The sequence below is a fragment of the Heterodontus francisci genome, chromosome 2 (genome assembly GCF_036365525.1).
Source record: "Heterodontus francisci isolate sHetFra1 chromosome 2, sHetFra1.hap1, whole genome shotgun sequence".
Taxonomy (NCBI): Eukaryota; Metazoa; Chordata; class Chondrichthyes; order Heterodontiformes; family Heterodontidae; genus Heterodontus; species Heterodontus francisci.
Genome location: NC_090372.1, coordinates 171,866,904 through 171,892,523, shown reverse-complemented (window position 1 = coordinate 171,892,523; position 25,620 = coordinate 171,866,904). Strand labels below are relative to the sequence as shown.

The 25,620-nt window shown below is 42.4% G+C and overlaps 1 protein-coding gene across 12 annotated transcripts in view; it reads right to left on the bottom strand.

Moving 5' to 3' along the window:
• The window catches only part of si:ch211-285f17.1 (sickle tail protein), an 815,052-nt gene that overhangs the window by 125,609 nt on the left and 663,823 nt on the right, over positions 1-25,620 (bottom strand). For all 12 annotated transcript variants that reach the window (XM_068013806.1, XM_068013809.1, XM_068013831.1 and 9 more), the window contains 3 exons: positions 19,654-19,752; positions 19,462-19,508; positions 15,655-15,821 (listed from right to left, as the gene is read on the bottom strand). In XM_068013806.1, coding sequence (XP_067869907.1) covers positions 15,655-15,821; positions 19,462-19,508; positions 19,654-19,752 — 313 coding nt within the window. The remainder of the gene's footprint in view (positions 1-15,654; positions 15,822-19,461; positions 19,509-19,653; positions 19,753-25,620) is intronic.

Genomic DNA, 25,620 nt, shown 5'->3' with positions numbered 1-25,620 from the left:
ATTCCATCACTTTGCTGATGATTGGGAGTAGGCCGATGGAGCGATAATTGGCCAGATTGGATTTGTCCTGCTTTTTGTGCACAGGACATACCTGGGCAATTTTCCACATTGTCAGGTAGATGCCAATGTTGCAACTGTGCTGGAACAGCTTAGCTTCAAGGAGAAGAGGAAGGTAGAGAGGTTTAGGGAGGTCATTCCAGAGCTTAGGCAGTTGAAGGCATGGCCACCAATGGTGGAATAAAATCAAGGATATGCAAGAGGCCAGAATTAGAAGAGTGCAGTAATATCGGAAGGTTGCATAGTTTGGGTAGGCTACAGATAGGGAAGGGCAAGGCCATGGATGAACTTGAACACAAGGATGAGAATTTTTAAAAATCGATGCGTTGCTGGACCAGGAGCCAAAGTAAATCAACGAGCACAGGGTTTTTTTTCCACAAAACAATAGCAACTGTACTTGAAATTCAAATCATTGACTGTAAAGTTCTTTGGGATATTCTGAGGATACCAAAGATGCTGAACACGTTATTTCATTCCTATTTAACTCTATGTAGTGCAGTGACATTTTTCAATACAGCTGCTCAACTCCACATTTGTAGTTTCTGTACTTCAGTTCAACACTATACATATAACTTCACTCTCCCTTGGATTCCACTGCAAGGAATAGTTCTGGACTGATCAAAGAACAAATCAGCACCAAAACTCAAAGGCAGCCAGTTTAAAAAGAATTGAATCACTTTCAAAATTGTAATCCAGCTTTAATTGTGTTGCCAATGCAGTTATACCACAATTCAAAAGGTAATAGTCATTAATTAAGAATTATTGTAGTCATTACTTGCCTCCTAATGCCCATTGATGAAGATCTCACCAAGGGTTGACATTGAATTATTTCAGCAAATATTTCAAAGGATAGTTAGCATTTCCTACAACAGACAGCAAAGCTAATTTCTGTACTCAGAAGACCATAGCATCAGTTGGTTATTGATTCGCACTGCAATTTATAGCACATTATGTTGCACACAAGGTTAAGGTTCTTAATTTCAACTGCGAACTAACCTTTCATTGTATGCATTCACTTTATTCTGAAGACTATTCATAATTAAAATACTAAAGATTAACTCCATCTACAATCTATAACACACCAGAACGGAGGAAAGCACAAAAGGGAAAGAGCATCCAAAACATGCACAGTGCCCGACTCAGCCAGCATGTGAGATGGAGTAACAAAGAACAGTACAGCACAGGAACAGGCCATTTGGCCCTCCAAGCCTGCGCCGATCTTGATGCCTGTCTAAACTAAAACCTTCTGGGGACCGTATCCCTCTATTCCCATCCTATTCATATATTTGTCAAGATGCCTCTTAAATGTCGCCATCGTACCTGCTTCCACCACTTCCCCCAGCAGCAAGTTCCAGGCACTCACCACCCTCTGTGTAAAGAACTTGCCTCGCACATTCCCTCTAAACTTTGCCCCTCGCACCTTAAACCGATGTGCCCTAGTAACTGACTCTTCCATCCTGGGAAAAAGCTTCTGACTATCCACTCTGTCCATGCCACTCATAACTTTGTAAACCTCTATCATGTCGCCCCTCCACCTCCGTCGTTCCAGTGAAAACAATCCGAGTTTATCTAACTTCTCCTCAGCTAATGCCCTCCAGACCAGGCAACATCCTGGTAAACCTCTTGTGCACCCTCTCTAAAGCCTCCATGTCCTTCTGGTAGTGTGGCGAACAGAAGTGCACACAATATTCTAAGTGTGGCCTAACTAAGGTTCTGTACAGCTGCAGCATGACTTGCCAATTTTTATACTCTATGCCCCGACCGATGAAGGCAAGCATGCCGTATGCCTTCTTGACTACCTTATCCACCTGCGTTGCCACTTTCAGTGACCTGTGGACCTGTACGCCCAGATCCCTCTGCCTGTCAATACTCCTGAGGGTTCTGCCATTTACTGTTTACTTCACACCTGTATTAGATCTTCCAAAATGCATTACCTCACATTTGTCCGGATTAAATTCCATCTGCCATTTCTCCGCCCAAGTCTCCAACCGATCCATATCCTGCTATATTCTCTGACAATCCTCATCACTATCCGCAACTCCACCAATCTTTGTGTCGTCTGCAAACTGACTAATCAGACCAGCTACACTTTCCTCCAAATCATTTATATATACAAACAGCAAAGGTCGCAGGACTGATCCCTGCGGAACACCACTAATAACAGCCCTCCATTCAGAAAAGCACCCTTCCACTGCTACCCTCTGTCTTCTATGACCGAGCCAGTTCTGTATCCATCTTGCCAGCTCACCTCTGATCCCGTGTGATTTCACCTTTGGTACCAGTCTACCATGAGGGACCTTGTCAAAGGCTTTACTAAAGTCCATATAGACAACATCCAATGCCCTTCCTTCATCAATCATCTTCATCACTTCCTCAAAAAACTCAAGCAAGTTAGTGAGACACGACTTCCCCTTCACAAAACCATGCTGCCTCTCGCTAATAAGTCCACTTGTTTCCAAATGGGAGTAAATCCTGTCCCGAAGAATCCTCTCTAATAATTTCCCTACCACTGACGTAAGGCTCACCGGCCTATAATTTCCTGGATTATCCTTGCTACCCTTCTTACACAAAGGAACAACATTGGCTATTCTCCAGTCCTCTGGGACCTCACCTGCAGCCAATGAGGATACAAAGATTTCTGTCAAGGCCCAAGCAATTTCTTCCCTTGCCTCCCTCAGTATTCTGGGATAGATCCCATCAGGCCCTGGGGACTGATCTACCTTAGTGCTTTGCAAGACACCCAACACCTCCTCCCTTTTGATAATGAGATGACTGAGACTATCTACACTCCCTTCCCTAGACTCATCATCCACCAAGTTCTTCCCTGTGGTAAATACTGATGCAAACTACTCATTTAGTACCTCGCCCATTTCCTCTGGCTCCACACATAGATTCCCTCCTATGTCCTTGAGTGGGCCAACCCTTTCCTTGGTTACCCTCTTGCTCTTTATATACGTATAAAAAGCCTTGGGATTCTCCTTAATCCTGTTTGCCAAATGATTTTTCATGACCCCTTTTAGCCCTCCTGACTACTTGCTCCTTCCTACTGTCTTTATATTCCTCAAGGGCTTCGTCTGTTCCCAGCCTTCCAGCCCTTACAAATGCTTCCTTTTCCTTTTTGACTAGGCTAACAAAATCCCTCATTATCCAAGGTTCCCGAAACTTGCCAAACTTATCCTTCTTCCTCACAGGAACATGCCGGTCCTGGATTCTAATCAACTGATGTTTGAAAGACTCTCAAATGTCAGATGTTGATTCACCCTCAAACAGCCGCCCCCAATCTAAATTCTTCAGTTCCTGCCTAATATTGTTATGATTAGCCTTCCCCCAATTTAGCACCTTCACCCGAGGACTACTCTTATCCTTACCCACAAGTACCTTAAAACTTATGGAATTATGGTCACTGTTCCCAAAATGCTCCCCGACTGAGACTTCGACCATTTGGCCAGGCTCATTCCCCAATACCAGGTCCAGTACGGCCCGTTCCCTAGTTGGACTATCTACATATTGTTTCAAGAAGCTCTCCTGGATGCTCCTCACAAATTCTGCCCCATCCAAGCCCCTAGCACTAAGTGAGTCCTAGTCAATATAGGGGAAGTTAAAATCAGCCAGCACTACAACCCTGTTTCCTTTACATCTTTCCAAAATCTGTCTACACATTTGCTCCTCTACCTCCCAGTTTCAATCTCATTTTGAAGAGCTGGAACCTGTCATAGCCGCTAAGCGCATTGCACTGCTGAACTACAAGAAAGCCCCCAGCGAGTTAACATCGTAGCACTTAGAACAGCCAGATGCACTGCACAAAGAACAGCTAGGCGCTGCACAAATGACTACTGGCAACACCTATGCAGTCATATTCAACTGGCCTCAGACACCGGAAACATCAAAGGAATGTATGATGGCATTAAGAGAGCTTTTGGGCCAACCATCAAGAAGATCGCTCCCCCCCTCAAATCTAAATCGGGGACACAATCACTGACCAACGCAAGCAAATGGACTGCTGGGTTGAGCAATACCTGGAACTGTACTCCAGGGAGAATGTTGTCACTGAGACCTCCCTCAATGCAGCCCAGCCTCTGCCAGTCATGGATGAGCTGGACGTACAGACAACAAAATTGGAACTCAGTGATGCCATTGATTCTCTAGCCAACGGAAAAGCCCCTGGGAAGGACGTCATTACCCCTGAAATAATCAAGAGTGCTAAGCCTGCTGTACTCTCAGCACTCTACGAACTGCTTTGCCTGTGCTGGGACGAGGGAGCAGTACCTCAGGACATGCGCGATGCCAATATCATCACCCTCTATAAAAACAAAGGTGACTGCGGTGACTGCAACAACTACCATGGAATCACCCTGCTCAGCATAGTGGGGAAAGTCTTTGCTCGAGTCGCTTTAAACAGGCTCCAGAAGCTGGCCGAGCGCGTCTACCCTGAGGCACAGTGTGGCTTTCGAGCAGAGAGATCGACCATTGACGTGCTGTTCTCCCTTCGTTAGATACAGGAGAAATGTCGCCAACAACAGATGCCCCTCTACATTGCTTTCATTGATCTCACCAAAGCCTTTGACCACGTCAGCAAACGTGGTCTCTTCAGACTACAAGAAAAAATTGGATGTCCACCAAAGATACTCAGTGTCATCACCTCATTCCATGACAATATGAAAGGCACAATTCAGCATAGCGGCGCCTCATCAGACCCCTTTCCTATCCTGAATGGCGTGAAACAGGGCTGTGTTCTCGCACCTACATTGATTGGGATTTTCTTCTCCCTGCTGCTTTCACATGCTTTAAGTCTTCAGAAGAAGGAAATTTCCTCCACACAAGATCAGGGGGCAGGTTGTACAACCTTGCCCATCTCGGAGCGAAGACCAAAGTACAGAAAGTCCTCATCAGGGAACTCCTCTTTGCTGACGATGCTGCATTGACATCTCACACAGAAGAGTGCCTGCAGAGTCTCATCAACAGTTTTGCGGCTGTCTGCAACGAATTTGGCCTAACCATCAGCCTCAAGAAAACGAACATCATGGGACAGGACATCAGAAATGCCCCATCTATCAATATCGGCGACCACGCTCTGGAAGTGGTTCAAGAGTTCACCTACCTAGGCTCAACTATCACCAGTAACCTGTCTCTCGCTGCAGAAATCAACAAGCGCATGGGAAAGGCTTCCACTGCCATGTCCAGACTGGCCAAGAGAGTGTGGGAAAATGGCGCACTGACACGGAACATAAAAGTCCGAGTGTATCAAGCCTGTGTCCTCAGTACCCTGCTCTATGGCAGCGAGGCCTGGACAACGTATGTCAGTCAAGAGCGATGTCTCAATTCATTCCATCCTCGCTGCCTCCGGAGAACCCTTGCCATCACATGGCAGGACTGTATCTCCAACACAGAAGTCCTCGAGGCGGCCAACATCCCCAGCTTGTACACACTACTGAGTCAGCGGCGCTTGAGATGGCTTGGCCACGTGGAGCCGCATGGAAGATGGCAGGATCCCCAAGGACACATTGTACAGTGAGCTCGCCACTGGTATCAGACCCACCGGCCGTCCATGTCTCCGCTTTAAAGACGTTTGCAAACGCGACATGAAGTCCTGTGACAATGATCACAAGTCGTGGGAGTCAGTTGCCAGCGATCGCCAGAGTTGGCGGGCAGCCATAAAGGCGGGACTAAAGTGTGGCGAGTCGAAGAAACTTAGCAATTGGCAGGAAAAAAAAGACAGAAGCGCAAGGGGAGAGCCAACTGTCCAACAGCCCCGACAACCAATATTTCTTGCAGCACCTGTGGAAGAGTCTGTCACTCTTTATAGCCACTCCAGGCGCTGCTCCACAAACCATTTACCACCTCCAGGCACTTACCCATTGTCTCCCGAGACAAGGAGGTCAAAGAAGACGATGACCTCCCGCCGGCTGTTGGGAGATCTGTCGTAAGCCCCCAACATCGTGACTGCATCCTTCCTATTCCTGAGTTCCACCCATATTGCCTTGCTGCATGACCCCTCCAAGGTGTCCTCCCGCAGTACAGCTGTGCTTTTGTAAGAGTGCTTTATAATTCATCCATTTGTGTTACTTTCTCTTCTCACTACAAGTGTTTGTAATGGTGCAGAATTCTACTATTTATATATTTACATAATGAGAAAAATACATTTTTGCATTGCTGCGTTCCCACTATTTTTAAATGGAGTGTGATCTGAATGCAGTTATGTATTAGAGTTTGGGTTATATTCAATGCTAAATCCTAGTCAAAGTTTGACTTCAAACATTATGATCTCTACTACCTTTTGACTCTATTCTGAAGGTAGTTCTTTAAAGAGTTTATTGGGAGCAGGGAAATATCTCATGTTGCCTTAATGTGAGCTGCAACAAAACCACAATAAACTGAAGGCTGGGCCCTCTATAATTGCTAATGGCAAGAATTTAATGCTGTGATTATCCGAACAGGCAGTTTTGCTTCACTCATCATCACAACCCTACAAGAAGATTTCTTGTTGTGTCACAATCTATCGGGTTGGTCAATTTTCATTTTTCTCATTCGTCAAGTGCTAGGTTTATGTAATTTTCAAATTGATGAATAATGAAATTGTATAAATAGTAGAAAACAGGTATTTTATGCAATAATATCTCCAGCATTTCAATTTTCTCTCCAATCATCTACCATAGAAACTTCTGAGATGAATCATCTTAACCAGGTTCCTCAGCCCCCGCCAACCCCCACCACAAATTTATCTCCAATACTTTCTCCCCTCCCACTCCTGAACTCAGGATGCAGTCTTTCTCCTCCCTGCCCACTCCAAATCATCAGAACTTCACAACTGCCACCTGATCCTCCTCTTTCCCTCCTCTCCATTTGTAGTCATGATGTAAAAAAACTAAAATTCCCAGAAAACACCATGCAGCATCTCCTATCAATCACTGAGGTCATTAGTCAGTGATCTACAAAGGAAGGAGGAAAAAAATGAAACCAAAACACGAAGTCAGGGGCGAAAGGGAAGTAAAAGAATGAGAGCGCATACAAGCATGGACGTACAAGAATGAGTAATGGAAAATCTGCTGAGCAATGAGAAGACAAGAGACAAATAGTCTGTGGGTGGGTGAAGTGTATGCAAAGAGGGTGGAGTTGAGCTGTTACAACCAGGTGAGAAAGGTGTCTAGGGGTCCCTCTCAGTCTTCACCTGGTCTTACTGTAACAGGGTTTTATTTTTATACCCACTGTGTTTTTAGCTCCCCCATGGTGAATCCTTGATCACTGCTTTTCAATTATAAAGCAAAAAAACCAACACACACAGATTTTCTTAGGTTTAGCGAAAAGTTGAAATTTATTAAACTTTTGAACTTAAACTCTAATTCGGTTGACGCCTACGGATACATGATGTGCCCGCGCCAGCATGCATGCACGATACATGCAAATAGAGACAGAAAAGAGAAGAAATAATGTGGAAAGTTTCAGGCAATATCTGAACAGTTTTTGCTATGGTCCTTCGAGCTCACTGTAGACTCTTTGATTGTAGGTAGATCTTGCTTTTCAATGGGGCACAGTATTCTTCTTAAACCTTGTTCGCTGTCAGAGACTTTTCTTTCTTGGGGTTCATGTGTCTTCAGTGGATTCAAAGGCTTCTGAGAAAGAGATGGGAGCAGGCAGGAGAGATCTGTCAGTCCAGGAGCAGTCTTTCTCAGTTCAAACTCTCTGGCTAGTTCAAAAGACTCTGTAACAGCCAGTTAGTCATGTGACCAGCTGGTCTAACCAGTCCTGGATTGCATCACCTTAGCAGTCTCTGGAATGCTCCTCTTACACACAACACCTGGTGATCAAGGTCCATTGTGGGTTGTATGTGTCAGGCAATGGTCCTTTGTCTTTCCAAGCACTGTCTGTTAATATGCAAATGTCTTTTCCAGCCACGGCTGATCTGTTTAACAAGTCATTTCCTCGCTCAAGCAACAATTTAAAATCAATGTTCATGACAAAATTAATTTGCCTCATTCTTGGCAGGTGGGGGCCTTGCATGACATGAGCAAAGATACTACACAGCTGGGAAATGGGGGCAGGGGGGAATGGTGGGGGGAGATAAAATTGAGATTCTTTGCCTGTACATTATATATTAACGTAATGCATTTTATGCCCATAGATGCTTTAGGAAAAATAACATTTAAGACTATGTGCTTCCACGAGATTCTTCTTTAACCATATTATTTCTTGACTGCCAAGCTTAAACTTCTCTAATCCTTACTCAAATACCTCATCACTTCACACTAGGGGAGCAATCTTGCTGCTTTTTTCTGTACCTTGTCTAATTCTATATCTGTTTCCTGACATGGTGACCAAAACTGACAGGATTCTAAATGCAGTCTGACCAGTCTATTGCAAACTGTCAGCTTCTACCCTGCCATTCTGTATCCCAGCATTCTACCATCCTTTTCAATAGCTTTTGTTTAAATAACTTTCAACGTCCAGACAGTACGAGTCTGCAATTACTCCCAAGTCCCTTTTTAAGCTGGCCTGCGATAATTCAATTCCATTCACTATCCCATACCTTTTCAGCCCATCTTTAATACTTTACATTCATCAATATCAAATTTAAATTTGCCATGCCAAGTAACCTCAACGAGAATTAATAAAATTGGAATGTTGGGCTGATCCAACATAACTTTTAAAATGATCAAAATGCAAAATACTTCAAAATGTTGGCAATCTGAAAAAAACAGAAAATCTGGAAATGCAAAGACCTTTCCTCCAAGGTTAATATCTCTATAGATGAGATGCTACTTGAACTACCAAATATTTCCCATTGTTTCTGTTTTTGTTCAAAGTGATCCCTTGGGAACTTTTGAAATTTGCATTGCACCTGTTGCAGAGATACCACAGGCTGTGCAAAGCCAAAAACAAATGTAACTTGCACTACTTAGCAGAATTTGATTTGAGTAACTGCAACAACCCGCATTTATATAGTGCCTTTAACATAAAATATTCCAAGGTTTCACACCAGAGTTTGAGGAGATGCAAAATGTCATGTAACTGGCCCTTAGTTCAGTTTCATGCACTTTTAAATATGGACTCTAGGCCATATCCTGGTGCACTTTTTATGCTCTCGAAATGTAGGCGTACAACTTAGACGAGTACAAGTCCAGACCTTCATCTTTGATTTTCTGCAGTTTCTCTGATTTATTTTAACCCACATCCCTTTTTTTTTTTTCCTTCATTATCCAATCTCTCCCGTTGCTCAAATTATTCTAAAAATCCAGTGAAATTCCTCCTGCCTTTATCTTTCAAATTGCTCCATAATATAGACAGAGCTAAGCAATTCCATAACCAATGGGTCAGTTCTGTCAAATCAGTCGTGAATGGTGGTGGACAATTAAACAACTAACTGGAGTAAGAGGCTCCAAAAACATCCCCATCCTCAATGATGGAGGAGCCCAGCACGTCAGTGCAAAAGACAAAGCTGAAGCATTTGAAGCTACCATCAGCCGGAAGTGCTGAGTGGATGATCCATCTCTGCCACCTCTGGAGGTCCCTTGCAACATAGATGCTAGTCTTCAGCCAATTCAATTCACTCCACGTGAGATCACGAAACAGCTGAAGGAACTGGATATAGCAAAGGCTATGGGCCCTGACAGCATCCCAGCTGTAGAACTAAACACTTGTGCTCCATAACTAGCTGTGCCCCTAGACAGGTTGTTCCAATATAGCTACAACATTGGCATCTATCCACCAATGTGGAAAATTACCCAGGTATGTCTGTCCACAAAAAGCAGGACAAATCCAATCCAGCCAATTACCACCCCATCAATCTTCTCTCAATCATCAGCAAAGTGATGGAAGGGGTCATCGACAGTGCCATCAAACAGCAATAACCTGCTTACTAACACTCAGAGCTCCACCAAGGACACACAGCTCCAGACCTCATTACAGCCTTTGCCCAAAAATGGACAAAACAGCTGAATTCCAGAGGTGAAGTCAGAGTGGCTATCCTTGACATCAAGGCAGTACTTGACTGAGTGTGGCATTAAGACGCCCGAGCAAAATTGAAGGCAATGGGAATCGGGGTTGGGGGAAAACTCTCCACTTGCCTAGATGAGTGCAACTCCAATAACATTTAAGAAGCTCAATACTATCCAGAACTAAACTAAAATGCTATGGGCCAGGAAGCACAGTATACGGTAAAAATGGAGTGAGCTCTCTCCTGGCTAAGTGACGCATAGACTATGTTATGATTATGATCTGCAGTCTCCATAATGCAACCCACATTTACTATCTCATATATGATAATTTACTATGTCATATATGACAGCCTCATCGTAGCTCTGTTTTCAACCAAATGCAATAATATTTCATCTGGGGAAGGAAATGGATTTTGCCACCTGGGAACTATATCTGTATTTGGTGCTAGTCAGTCAATTGCAGATTGATATTAATAGAGCCACTTGTCACGAAGTCTCTCACTATTCGACAAAGGAATAGGTTGGTAAGAGGCCTTTTGAAGTAAAAGGAGAGAGAAATAAAGAGCAAGCATACAATACCTGAGTCACCTGACAAATACCATCATCTGCTTTCAAAACTACCTACACATGGGAAAATACAGATACACCTCAGCACCAAAAGCAGCATCTTCAAACAAAATGACATATAGAAAAAAAAAATCAGTCAAACCATGACCTTTACACAAATCCACTGCAATGGAGCATGAAATGAACATCTGCAAGCAGAAAGGGCTGGCATCACCACTACATGTTTCATATAGTTTTTAAATACAAAGTCTAAGGAATACTACAGTAGGTCTGGACCTGCCATTCTTCAGGTCACTAACTAGCTCTCTATGGATGAGCATTTTTACATTGCCTCAAGTACTGCCAGGAACTAGGCAAAATGCCAATTTTCTTTTCAAGATTAGACTGAAAATATCAATGACAATCATTTTGGAAAGGAAGTTTCATCAAGTTTTTTTTTCAGAAAAAGGAAGTCCAAATATCATGGGAAGAAATGCAAGTGAATCAGAAAAATTGGTCACCAACTTCATATTGGTATAGGATATTGTAGGATAATGAAAAGCTCCTACTGGTGTTATTGATAAGAGAAAGAAATCATTTCAATTGTTAAAACTTGAGTAAATCTGTCTAACCACATTAAGGCCTATTTGAGGTGGAAACTTATTGTAGTTATAACAATAATAGATTAGTTAATCTTGCCTGTGTTCTTCTCTAATTGGTTGGATGCCCTAGTATGCATCTGAGCAGCAGTCTAACTTTAGACTTTCCAGGCATAGACTTGCAATGAGATGGCAACACGAAACCTTCATACAACCATAAAGTAGGTAACAAAAATTGAGTTAATGTTTTTCCAAATATAAAATTTGCTAATATTAAAAACATCAGTGAAAACATTAGGGTAGTTACTTTATTAAGCAAAAATCTTAAACTAGGTTGGCACCGCAACAAGGGCGTCATTGAAATGCAGAATGGCAAGATATTTGCAGTGCTGTTTCATATATAAACACCAATAAGTTGGAGATTTCTATTACCCAGCGGTATTCAGGGATATCAGGCAAAGGTGGGTATATAAAGTTAGGTCATAGATTAGCCATGATCTCATTGAATAGCAGAACAGGCTCAAGGGGCTAGATATCCTACTCTTGTTCCTATGGCTGGAATTTTATGTTGGCAGGAGGCCCCGCCCACTAACCAAAAAGTCAGAGCCAAGCCCACCTCCACCAGGCCTGGGGAACCACACTAGGATTTTACGCTCCCCAGGCCCTTACTTGGCCTTGGGCAGGGCTTCCGCCCCCTCTGAGACCAATCAGCGGGCCGGCAGCTCTCAGTCCCAGCAGCGCCACCAGGAGCAGTGGCCACTGCTGGGACTGCACCCAGTCAACAGCAGTAAAAGGGACGACAGCTCTGAAAAGAAGTTAAATTTTTGGGGCCTAGCCGGGGACAATTGGCTGAGCCCTGGCAGGGCAAGGAAGGTCGGTTGGGGAGGTGAGTGTTGTGCAAAGGGGGCAGTCGAGCTGTGGGGACGGGGGACGGGGGGAGCCCTCCGTTGGGCACAGGGTGCCGATCAAGAAGGCCCATTCCCAGCCCGAAAGAAGGCACCCCCCACCCCACCGCCTCCCACTCAATTTTATGGGCCCCCCCTGCCACCAGCCCGCTCCTGTGGGGGCCGTAAAATTCCAGCCTATGTTTCCACATGTCAGTGAAAGCTAATGAGAAATTCATGGCAAAATCTAACTGCAGGACTCAATCTCAGAATTATTTTTCTAAAGGCAGTGAAAATTCTTCGGTGTACAAATGTGGCAAAGAATTCACCATTTTAGGTAGATAAAATGTGGGTTTCAGGAAAGCTACCAGGTTGGTTGGCATTCTTTCATCTACAAAATCTGATGGACACACAGCAAACAATCCATTTAGGTGGGGTGTCTTCTCTTGGTGCACCTTTGCTGATGGCTGTGAAGACCAATCCTTGAGGCAGGTTCTGCCATGAGTGCTGCATATGAAGCCCTCAAGTGATGCATGTGAGTTCTTGTTTTTGATTTTGGTGCCAGTTGCCAAGCTGCTGGTTGTCATGACAGTGCACACCAGTCCAAAGGATGTGTCAACATTTCCCTTTTTTGCCAGCTGGTGACTCCCAGGTGCGATAGTCGACATTTAGGGCCTTCATGTCACGCTTGCAAGCAACCTTGAAGTGGAGCTTTGGGCGCCCCAGTAATCATCTGGCCCTGGCTACCTCACCATACAGAAGGATCCTTGGGTATGCGACTGTCTTCTATCTTGTGGACATATCTAATCCACCAAATCCACCTTTGTTTGATTAGTGCCAACACACTTGGGAACTCTGCCTTTGAGAGGAATGCCACATTTGTGATTTTATCCTTTGCAAACAGCAAAGATGGAAATTCTTGAGCTTTTTTTCCTGGTAGCTGTAAGTTGCCCATGTTTCAGTTATACAGCAAGGTGCTAAGAACACAGGCCTTACAAACCATCCTAAGGGTCAGCTTGGTGTTATCCCATGTGCGTTTCGCGAGTCGATCAAAGGTGGTAGCTGCTTTCCCTATGCTTGTATCAAGCTCTGCATCAAGGGACAGATTGTCTGTCACCGTGGACCCAAGGTAGCAGAATTTTCTAATCACTTCCAATACGGTGTAATTTAGTGTGATCAGGGGCAGAGATGCATCACCTTGTCCCATGACCATAGTTTTCTTGACGCTTATAATAAGGAGAACAAGTTACAGCATGGGAGAGACAGTCCATCAGTCTTTGTAGCTGAGTTTCCATGTGATCGACTAGCGCAGCATCATCAGCATAGAGGAGTTCTCTGATCAGGACGTGATGAGTTTTTATTTATTTATTTAGAGATACAGCAATGAAACAGGCCCTTCGGCCCACCGAGTCTGTGCCGACCACCCATTTATACTAATCCTACAGCAATCCCAACCACTGACCTACACGAGGGGCAATTTATAATGCCCAATTTACCTATCACCTGCAAGTCTTTGGCGGTGGGAGGAAACTGGAGCACCCGGCGAAAACCCATGTGGTCACCGGGAGAACTTGAAAACTCCACACAGGCAGTACCCAGAATTGAACCCGGGTCCCTGGAGCTGTGAGGCTGCGGTGCTAACCACTGCGCCGCCTTTTGTCTTCGCTTTCAGCCTTGATAGAATATAGAGCTTGCCATCTGACCTGGTGTGCAGGGAAGATGAAGGTCAGGAGCATGGAGATGATGTCAAACAGGGTGGGGGGCTGGGACACAACCCTGTTTCACTCCATTCTTCACACTGAAACTGTTGGAAGTGGAGCCATCAAACTGTACAGTGCAGTGCATGTTGTCACGGAAGGAGATGAGACTGAGCAGCTTCAGTGGACAGCCAGTTTTTCCCACAATCTGCTCTGCTGATCGTGTTGAATACCTTGGTGAGATATATGAAAGTAATGGTAAAGGGGTATACTCTATTCCAGACACTTCTCTTGTAGCTGGTGTATGGAGAAGATCTGCTGGCACGGAAACTGCACTGTGCTTCCAGGTACAGTCAGTCTGCAAGTAAATGGAGTCTTAAGTATGACTCTAGCAAAGGCCTTCCCCTGTGATGCCTAGGAGTGAGATGCCCTTGCAGTTGTTGCAGTTTCCTCTGTCGCCTTCGTTTGTGTATAGTGTGATGATTTTAGCATTACACATCTCCTGTGGAACAGAGCCTACTTTCCAGCAGAAAAGGTGGTCATAAAGGTGTGGCAATGGATGGGACTTTCCATGCTTGAGCAGTTTGGCTGGAATTCTGTACTTGCTGGGTGTCCTTCTGTTCATGAGCTCCAGTGATGGGGATTCTTAATCTAACTCATCCATGACACTTAAAACCAAATTATTTTGAGCTTACCAAAGATGTAAACAATAAAACTGTTGGTTTTGAAGCACAACATAGAAATACATTGCACAGAATTACATTAGTCAGCTGGCTATCTAAATCAGGAATTTACTGATGTTCCACAACTGCCAGGTTTTGCTTTCCTGGTGTGCAGTGACCCTCAGAGTCTCCATTTTTCACAGTTTCAGTCTGGTGTTCAACAGTCACATATATTCTGCTGTTACATAGAGCACTCTTAACCAATAGACCCTCTCCTGGGTTCAAAGTTCTGTGTAACAGAGTATATCAAAATTAATCTAGGTAACATCAAATGGCAGAGACCACTCCAACAGCAGCAACTATGGGCTGTTTCATCCGAATAATGCTGAAACCACATAAATTAAGCATAGAGTTTTACAGCTCAGAACCAGGCCATTATGCCCAACAGGTCGATGCTGCTGTTTATGCTCCACACATGCCTCCTCCCACCTTACAGCCAGCAGGGTGAGATCTTTGTGTCTCGTGACCCAGAGAGTAGTTGTAGGAGAAAGCTTTGAGCCCCACTGTAGATGTCTGGTTGAAACAGCTCCAGTTTCTTCCAGAAATGTAGGTAGAATTCCACTAGATATCCAAGCCGTGACCCAGATAACCTTGTTCCTTCGCCCAATTCCTCATTCATAGTCGAGTGCTCAGAGGGGCTACAGCCACTTATACAAATGTATTCCAGCTGTTACCACCAACATCCTTCTCAAATAAAAATGAGCAGAGTGCAAAATGTTGTCGACCTCAACTTCACTATCTCATACAAAATCAGTTATAACCACTTATCTGCTGATTTCTGGGTCTTCCTTATGATCTCAACCTGGCCCAGAAGCTTTACAGTCTAAACATGTATCTTCTATCCAGAATACAGAAGCAGATTGCTACTCCCAAAAAAAAAACAAGACAGAGTCCCAGTTAGCATCTAGAAGCAGAGCCACCCTCCCCAGTTAAGTAATATTATACAATGGCTTGGTTCAGAAAAATATGCAGCATAAAGGTGGATTGTACTACAAAAAAAAGGAAGGGACATAAACAGCTTGCCACTGCTTCACAGGGCACAATTTAATAATAAGTGCTACTTTTAGTATCCAAATTGAACACCTGATACAGAACCTTAAATTCTTAAATGTTCAAATCATAATCTCATTGCAAACAAAAACACTGCACCTCAAAAACCAAAAAAGGTTTAGACACTGTGGCATGGTAACATTTATCCGGATAGAAACATGAACAAATACCTGCGACTGTCTCAAATGTTGAAGCTGCAGGCGCAGGTCAAAAATATTCCTCCGTAAATCAAATACATTGTTTTGAATTTGCTGCTGAGGCGAGGCAGACGGTTGGGCAACACCCGAAGATTCTAAAATAATCCCAGAGCTCTTCAGTACTGTTGTACTTGTTGCACCTGCAGGGGAAAATTACCTCATTAGCATTAGTAACAAAATAAAGAATCTTTTTCAGGGGAGATCTAAATATGTTTGCAATAAATGCAAATTTGATTCATAAAAGAGATTATATGACTATCTAAAAGAATGCAGCTGTTATGCATGCATGAAAGATTCCAATTTATCATCAATCAAATACATAATCTGAATGACCAACGCACAAGCATCCCTTCAAATCTCAATAGTTACAAATCCAGATTACGGATCCAACCATAATTCAACACTGAACAATTTGAGAGTGGAATTTAATAATATACTGTGTTAGAAGAGGGCATTGCGTTGGACTGTGAAAGGAACTACACCCATCAATTCAAATAATTTGAGTGTAAATGTTGCATTTGAAGATGTCTTGCGCTAAAAATGGTAATCAGTTTAAAATATCAAAATTCTGAAGTAACTTTGCACGCTCTACATGAGAGATTAAAAAGATTTTACACATCATCTAAAACTGGGAAATAATTTGTGCAGCTTTCTAAAACTTGCAAGATTTAACCTACGTCTGATTTTGGAATCAACTACATTCATTAAATCTTTTACCATTGTGTGATCCCTTTAATATGGATATTCTGCTTCAGACAGGTTTGCAAATGCTTTTCAAGCACAATTTTACAGATTATTTCATGGCAATCACTTCTGGGACCTGTATTTCAAACTAATCACGATAGATGGAATCAGTTGCCTTTCTCTAATGGCTGCTAAGGTGCCCAAGCAAAATCAATTTGGCCTAGTCCAGTCCTTAATGAGCTGCAGCTCACTGATCAAAAGTACCCACAATTTGTTATTAAAATCTCATTCAGAAATCTACAAGGAAGGCTGTAATGGGAACTGGAAATGTCACCATTTCAGCAGAGGTTTAGAGCAGTACAAAACTGTTTATACTATATCTGACCTGGTTACATAGAGTCACAGAGTTATACAGCACAGAAACAGGCCCTTCGGCCCATCGTGATGGAGGAAAACATTCCAAAAATCTATAGTCTCTCACTGGGGTAAGCAGTAATTTCATTCAAAAAAATAGGTTTATCCCACAGAAAATACAATACCATTGGGTTTTCAAAACTCAATGGCATTAACGGCACACATTCAAAATGCCATAAGCCTGAGTATCTCCTCATCCTCAACTTAACAGTGCACTACTTATATGCAGTGAATGACAGTGATTACTTATACAGAATATGTAGAAATATTAGAGACTAGAGAAACTGGCGCTCTTTTCATTAAAACAGAGAAGGTTTAGACAGATTTAATACAATTTAGGATGGGTTTTGATAGGATATCTAGGGGAAATGGGCTGGAAGTATTTTTTAACAGGGTGATGAGTCAGTAACTAGAGGTATACATACAAGATCATCACTAACAGAATGAAGGGGGAGCTTAGGAGGATTTATTTTATCCTAGCATATTCCATGTTAGCACATGGAACACCCTACCAGAAACAGTGGAATCAGAATCCACATTAGCTTTTAAAAAGGAAATTAATTTGAAATCATAACTTGCAAGAGTAGGGGAATGGGGCTAAGTTGATAGCTCGTGTCTGACACAGGCATGATGGGCCAAATGGTTTCTGTGAATAATTTTAAAATCAAAAGAAGCTGGTTATTTAGCCCATCTGATCTGCATTCTCATTTTTCTCCACATGACCAATCTACTCTAATCTCAAATCACAAATGCCAATAATGTTTCCTCTGTTCTCAAGTCAAGTTGATTAGTGCTAATAGCAACTAAGAACAGCCCCAATACAGGCCCCTGTGAATCCTGCTCATCACATTTTTCCAGTCTGAGAAACCTTTTTCAACTTCTATCCTTTGCTTTTTGTTCACCAACCACCTCTCCATTCATGTAGTCACATACTGACTTCAATGAACCACTATACCTTCTACAAGTCTCATATCTGGTGCCTTATCTAGTGCTATTTTGAAAATCCACATTAACCATATCCACTATATTTCCCTTACCTACTCTGTGTTATTTCTGCAAAGAAATCTGCAAGATTGGCGAGAAACAACCTACCTCATAGAAAGTCTTGCTACTAAATACTGCACAAACCTACTTCTACAACAGGATACTTATACCAATCTCCCACATTGACTGATTGATCCAGACAAATACTGTTTCTTTCATATGCCACACCGACCGACTGTGCAAAAGGAGCAACGAAAGAGTATATTTCACTACATGATCATACAGTTGTAGTCTCTCTATTTCCACAGAGGAAAATTGAAGTGCACAAGTAAAAGTATATTTATGCACTTTAGAGAGAGAGAGATACAGCACTGAAACGGGCCCTTCGGCCCACCGAGTTTGTGCCGACCAACAACCACCCATTTAGACTAATCCTACATTAATCCCATATTCCCTGCCACATCCCCACCATTCTCCTACCACCTACCTACACTAGGGGCAATTTTTTTTATAATGGCCAATTTACCTGTCAACCTTTAGTAACTGCTAAATACACAATCTCTGAATGTTTTTATACAGTGTATCAGAGACTCAGCAGCAATCATCCTTTAAATAAATCAAAACAAGCTGCCAAGTGCACACTTAGTTTGAACTAATATTAATTCTGGAATAAAAGTAGCTATGCTTTCATCCAAAGGCAGAAAAGGGAAAAATCAAGAGAAGAATATACGTTGCTGAATTTCATTAAATTTTCAGTTCCTGCCATCTGCAAGCATATGAATTGAGCTGCAGTGTCAGGCTTGGGTGAGTAAACAACTATATTTAGGCTGATTCAGGTGGCATGGAAATAGCCCAAACTTTTCTCTGGTCAGGTTCCGAGGGACTTTAAATAAAAAGTGAAGTTTAAATAAAAAACAAAACAGAGATTCATGTACAGAGTACAAAAACATCTGCGTGCACACAATGCCAATATAACACAAAACATTCTTTTTTTTAAATCTTGCAGCTGGCCTACATCTAGGATTGGCAGTGCTGCAGAGGTGCTTGAGTTGGTTTCTGATATGTGGATGTGCATTTTTTGTTAAGTGATTGAATATAGTTTTCCAGATTGTCTGCTGCCAATTGGAAGAACACATCCAACCTTTAAGGTTGCGCATGCATGTTATGGGGTCATGTGCATCTAATGTCAAGTTGACTCAGTCAGTCAAAACTCAAGGTCAGCTGTTTGTGGTTCAGCACCACTTTAGCAGCACATAACCAAACCTGACATTTCAATATAGTACTGATGGAGTACCAGACTATTAGAGTTGTTGTCCTTCAAATGAAACAAGAAGCCAAAACCACATCCACCTGTTCTGAAAGTTTAGATGAGGACACTGTTGAATATGAACAACTTTCAAAAGATCTTCTGCTGAAAGGTTATCGACCTGAAACATTAACTGTTTCTCGCTCCACCGCTATTGCAGACCTGAGTATTTCCATGATTTTCTGTCTTTATTTCAAAAGATCATGTTCATCTCCTGGATTAAAATTACTGTTAACCTCAAGCTTTGAGCAGTCCATTTTCTCTTGGGTATGAAAGCTGGGAATACGTGACAATAACATTTATTCTCATTGAACAATAAAAGTAGACATTATGAAAGTTTTAGAAAACAGCAGTTTAATTAAGCCACAAATTGGGGGATGAATATAAAATACCTTGTGCCTCAGAACTGCTGCTATGTGATGCAGTTTTTATCTTCTCACTGAAATAGATAAGGATGAACATAAATTAAGCATGTCAGATTTATTTTATTTACGTCAAAATACAATTTTGTCATGATTCTTAAAATAGCTGGAATTACATCACATAGATACTGTAAGAGGTGCAGAATTATTTCATTCTCTTACCCAGAATCTTCATTGGCATTACTGCCCCCCTTGAAGAGCGCAGACTGAACAAGGCCGGTCAGACTTGCAATCTGCTTCTCCATAGCCTTCATTCGTTCCCTAAATAAAAACAGCCATAATTCAGTTGAGTACCAATGGCTTTATGGAATAAATACCCTGTTTAAAGGTCACACTGCATTAAAGACCTGTCCCACAAACACTGAGGAAACAGACTGAATTTTAGAATGGAACTCATTACCCTCACACACGTCACACAACATATTACATAGTTATACAATTCTAGTTTAAAATAATAGATCATATTTTGACATTCAAGATTCAGGATGATACCATACCATGACAGGTAAAACCCATTAACTTTAGATTTTTTTTTTATACCTGTTCTTAAGATGTAGGCAATACTGAACAGGCAACATTTACTCTCCATCTGTAGTTGCCTCGAGGTAGAGTTGGTGGCCTGATCCTTGTAGTCCTGGTGGTGCTGGTACACTATTTATTATTTGGAGCAAATGCAGCTCTATAAATCGAACTAGGTAATAAAAGCACTGACAGTTTGTAACTTCACTAAATAAAGCAACTTGTACTGTTCACAATCTGCTCACAGCAGTCTGCTCATTGCATGAAATACTTCAACAAAAATTGGCAAAAACACAAGTTACAGTGGATTGTGTAAGACGTTACTTACATAGATAACAAAAATAAGGAGAAACAAATTGAACAGCATGGACAAATACTTAAATCTAAAAAACCTTTATATAGTTAATTTCTTTAAAAAAAATGCTAGTTACAAAAGTATTCAACATCATTCTAATGACAGACTGACAGAGTTAGGCCATTTATAAGAAAAATCCAATCACAGCTTGCAAGTAATAGGGCTTTCGTACCTCTGAAATAATCCTCATAAATCAACCTTATCCCAAGGAAATTCAATCATATGAAAATAGCCCACCTATGGGACATTGGTCTGATGGGTTACACTGTTTTTAAATAGAATTTCATGCACTTCTGCTGCTCAAGATTGATTTTAACTTTGGGAAGTGATTTTAATGCCTTTGAGAGATGGAGAAAATAGCTGGTTTAGTGTGAGGCTCAACTATAATGGACAAAGCCAGAGATTTCTATAGACATTAACTGTAATAAATGTTATGGAATAAGAAAGCAAGTACATGCATTCACGTATCAGGGGCATGTCTGCAATTATCTTTAAGTGCTAGAAAAGTAAAACTTCAACAACAACAAACTGAAAATTGCTAACCATTCACTTTAATCTATTAACCAAGGACCACAGCTTCCCTACCTAATGCAAAATTATCAGACTTGCAGAATCGACTGATCCAGGGCTTAGAACATTAAGGGCAACTCTCAGCAGTTCCACCAGAGTACTGTTTCCACACCATTTGGCGCCAACATTTACGGGGAGGCCGAACTTCGTGGCAGGACCTCCATCATATTTTGGATCCATTTTCTACCTGGCAGCTGGCCAAATAGACAGCCTGGTCTGCGGTTGGGAGGAAAAACCACTGGTAGGAGGCTGCAAACAGGGATCCTTGGGCATGGTTCCCAACAATCAGAGCAGAGGGGGGTGGTGGGGAAATGGGCCAAACATTGCAGTGGGGCTGGGGAGGTCAGATACCATGGCGGGGAGGAAGGGGGGCCATCTGGGCTGGAGGGATAGGGAGGTGAGCAATCAGGATGGGCAAGGCCGCGATTGGCGGAGAGGAGCCAGAAGCTTTCTTTGAGGGGCGGGGGAAGCACTCCTGCTCTCTCTGGCCCACAAGGAGTGCTGTAAAAGTCTCTTACCCTGTGGAGCTGGCAGTTTCGGCCTCCCTTTCATTGCCAGATTTCCTGACCCCGGGAAAAACACACAGCAGTCAATTCTATATATCGGACTCCTAAATTGTACACTCATAGAGCACTTAAATGTATTAATTCCTCTCGATGGCGCCATTAAAAAAAAGCAATGTGTATGTGTGTGGCGGGTTAAGCTTGCGTTTTGCGCATTTGATGTGTTAACCTAACCCTCTCCCAATGGTCATAGGTGGGCGGGCTGGTTAATATCGAGCTGGAGTTGAGGTTACAGTCAGATCAGCCACAATCTTGTTGAGGGGCCGAGAGGCCTATTCCTGCTCCTAATTCGTATGTTCGTATGAGCTGCCCTATGGTAGAGTTATAATGCAAGACAAACAAAATAACATGCAATTACACCAAACCCGTATTTCTCACCCCTCAGCACCAGATTGCGGCCAATGCGGAGGTCATGACGAACTACACAAGTTTTCCAATCATGCCATCTATTACTAAACTGTTTAATTTCAAAGTTGTATTTATATTAAAGTCTCTTAAAAAAAAATTAGACTAAAAAGTGAAGGGCAAAATAAAATGCAACACGAGAAGCAAGACTTTAATGCAACTATGATTGTATGGTACAGGAGTGAGAGCCTGTTGGGCTCTTATTGCGGTTTGTCTCATGACTTTGCTGACTTCTGGGTGAAGTAAATGATCAACTGCACAATCTTGTGGGTATCATTATTATTCTGGGTTGTCAGCAGATCAAGGATAAATACAGACCAATTAAGTGTTCAGAATATGGACTTGTTCCCATGATTCACAGCACTGATGCATTCATTGTGTCAGCAAAGTTCAAGACTCCTCAGATCATTTTTATGAAACAAGATGCTGCTTGTCTTGTGAGGAATAGAAAATGTTGATGCTAAAGTGAGAAGCTCAAATTCGTTCCAATTGGAAGTCAATCCAAATTTACCAAAGGCAAGGAACAAAACGTTGCCTTTAAATGAAAAAAAAAGCTAATTATGGACCCATGTATCTCCCTGTAGGCAGTTCTGTAGAATAATTTGGAGAAATGGACTACTCTATAACTACTGTCAACGCTGCTACACAATGCCTAGTAAGAGGTCTGACGTAAGAATGTAGAGTGGGCGGCACAGTGGCGCAGTGGTTAGCACTGCAGCCTCACAGCTCCAGGGACCCGGGTTCGATTCTGGGTACTGCCTGTGTGGAGTTTGCAAGTTCTCCCTGTGTCTGCGTGGGTTTTCTCCGGGTGCTCCGGTTTCCTCCCACAAGCCAAAAGACTTGCAGGTTGATAGGTAAATTGGCCATTATAAATTGTCACTAGTATAGGTAGGTGGTAGGGAAATATAGGGACAGGTGGGGATGTTTGGTAGGAATATGGGATTAGTGTAGGATTAGTATAAATGGGTGGTTGATGGTCGGCACAGACTCGGTGGGCCGAAGGGCCTGTTTCAGTGCTGTATCTCTTAAAAAAAAAGTATGCCTATTTTAGCTTTTTGTGTGGGAGGCTTGGGGGGGAGGGGGGTGGTGGGTGGGGTCGGGAAGAGGGGTAAACCTCTGTTGGGGTTCTCCTGCTTGTCTGCTGCAACTTTGACAGAAGAGACATAGAAACCCCAGACAAACAACAAACACTGTTCACACCATATTCTGGAGTTTTTGTAGTTCTTCCTGAAGTTACAGCAGATGAACAGGAGAACCTCTCGCGGAATCTCGTCCTCAGGATGTACTAATGCAGCAAACAAACTAGAAGCCGATGTAACTGAGCGAGTTGGTCTCATAAATAGCTAACTGCTAGAGCTGATAACTCTTACGCTGCTAAAAACTTTGCCTTCAACAAGAACATTGAATTGAGACAGCAGGATCTCCCCACCAATCTTGTTGGACTATACTGGTGCTATCACCCCCAATCACTCTAAAATATCATGATACATTTACCCACTTAACTGTCAAGAGAATCCCAGCCACCATGTGGTGCGCAGACAAAGAAATCCCCACATTTGTACCCTGGTCTGTGCTAAGTTACCTTTGGGCTACAACAATGGTATGGGTAATACCACTGGACTCAGTATTCCAGGACTGTTGAAGAAACAGTGGTGCAGTGGTTAGCACCGCAGCCTCACAGCTCCAGGGACCCGGGTTCAATTCCGGGTACTGCCTGTGCGGAGTTTGCAAGTTCTCCCTGTGACCGCGTGGGTTTTCGCCGGGTGCTCCGGTTTCCTCCCACCGCCAAAGACTTGCAGGTGATAGGTAAATTGGCCATTGTAAATTGCCCCGAGTGTAGGTAGGTGGTAGGGAATATGAGATTACTGTAGGGTTAGTATAAATGGGTGGTTCTTGGTCAGCACAGACCTGGTGGGCCGAAGGGCCTGTTTCAGTGCTGTATCTCTAAATAAAATAAATAACACAAAGGGAGGAGAGGTGGAGGGGAAATCAAATTAGGTTTCTGCTTACTTGCTTTCCAATGACTCCTGCTAGCATGCATAGGTCTGTATAACTCAGCTATGCACAGGATAAATTCATCGAGCCAGGTATTGGGAAAACCTATCGAGATCTGGTCCAGTAAAGCTAGTAGCTTATGCTGTATTGTTTAAACAATTTAACAATTGAATACTTGCATGCAATGCTCCATGTGACCACCCAAGTCAAAGTCAAACATCTTTAACCAAGAAAACTTGAAGCATTGCCAAAATAAAATCCTATTAAGGCGCAGGCTCAACATTTATATTGCTGTATATTTTACACTTCACTCTCATCTGGAGTATTAACAGATTTCCCAATTTATTTTAATTTAAAGGTGCAGTTATGGAATTTCATATAAAAAAGGTTATAGTACAAAAAAAATTACAATTAGTTGAAATAATTGATAAAACACTCATACTGGCTAAACTGTCATTTTGTGATTAATGGGCTGTTAAATGGGTTTCTTTAGCTGAACATTAAGAGAATGGTTATTAATCTCCTGAGATATTTTGGTGCACACTTGAAACTTGCCTTCATTATTATTTCTTTCAACAAACAGACTCACACAATAATGGAGCAGAAACTGAGGCATTTACAAACCTGTACATTGAGATTTAAACACTCAAGCTACAGCCAGTCGTGACTTATGTTTGGCCCGACAGTTTTGTTTCTGGAGCCATTAGGAACAGTACTGAGACATAGTTACAGAAAACAGCTATCAATTTGATACATTGATCTCCAGCCCTCTCTCCATCTGCTGTGAGAGCAGAGTTATATTCATTGATGTTAACAACAATGCTTTACTTACTGAATTTAATGAGGGCAAATGTGTTTTTTTGCTATCAGAATTAAATAAAGATGTGCTGAATCCTGGGGCATTATGACGACACTGGCTCGCTGTACCTCATAGCTACCATTTTAGGTATCTAATGAATAAGGAGCCCCACCTTTAAATAAAACCGCTTCAGTCAAGCATTAATACAGCCTCCTCTCTTTCATTTGTGACTTACTTTGGCAGCGTACTGGGGTGAGAGGAAAATAGGAACAGAATATTTACCTTCCTACACTGCAGCAAAACGCACCAGTATTGTGAATAGATACAAACCAATTGTGCTGCACAGAAAATTTGAGGATTTTTTAAAAATTCCACCCATAAGCACCCTTCTTCCATTAGCAAAGAGCAGTGTGCTCGGTGAAACAGAACTCTGTATGTCCACTCCCAATCGGACTCTAATTGATCCAGAAGAGCTATGTTGAGCAGGGTTGGCCTCACCTGTTAACTTGATCAATTGGGGAGTTTTAAATATAACCTTGGTAGCACATTGCATTAGTTCTCCAATGCATTGGAGCAGCAAGCATTATGGTGTAGGTTTGCAGTTACAGTTGTCTACACAGTGATGGTGCTGTTGAACCTACAGGAAGAGAAATCTACTAAAGAGTCACCAAGGTGTTTTTTTTTTACATGGTTCAAATGACTGACAGGATCACCACTGGTTAAGGTCAGTGGACAGACTGTTTTCCCTCCCAAAACCATGATACACCGAGAGGCTAGAAAGACAAACAGAATAAGCAAGGCCTAAAGTAAATAACAGAGAAAAATAAAGTTAAATAAAACTGTTTACTTAGCATTTTTGTCCATTTAAGAGTGGTTAAAGCAAATGTACAAACCAACCAATCCACTCACATCAACATGAGAAG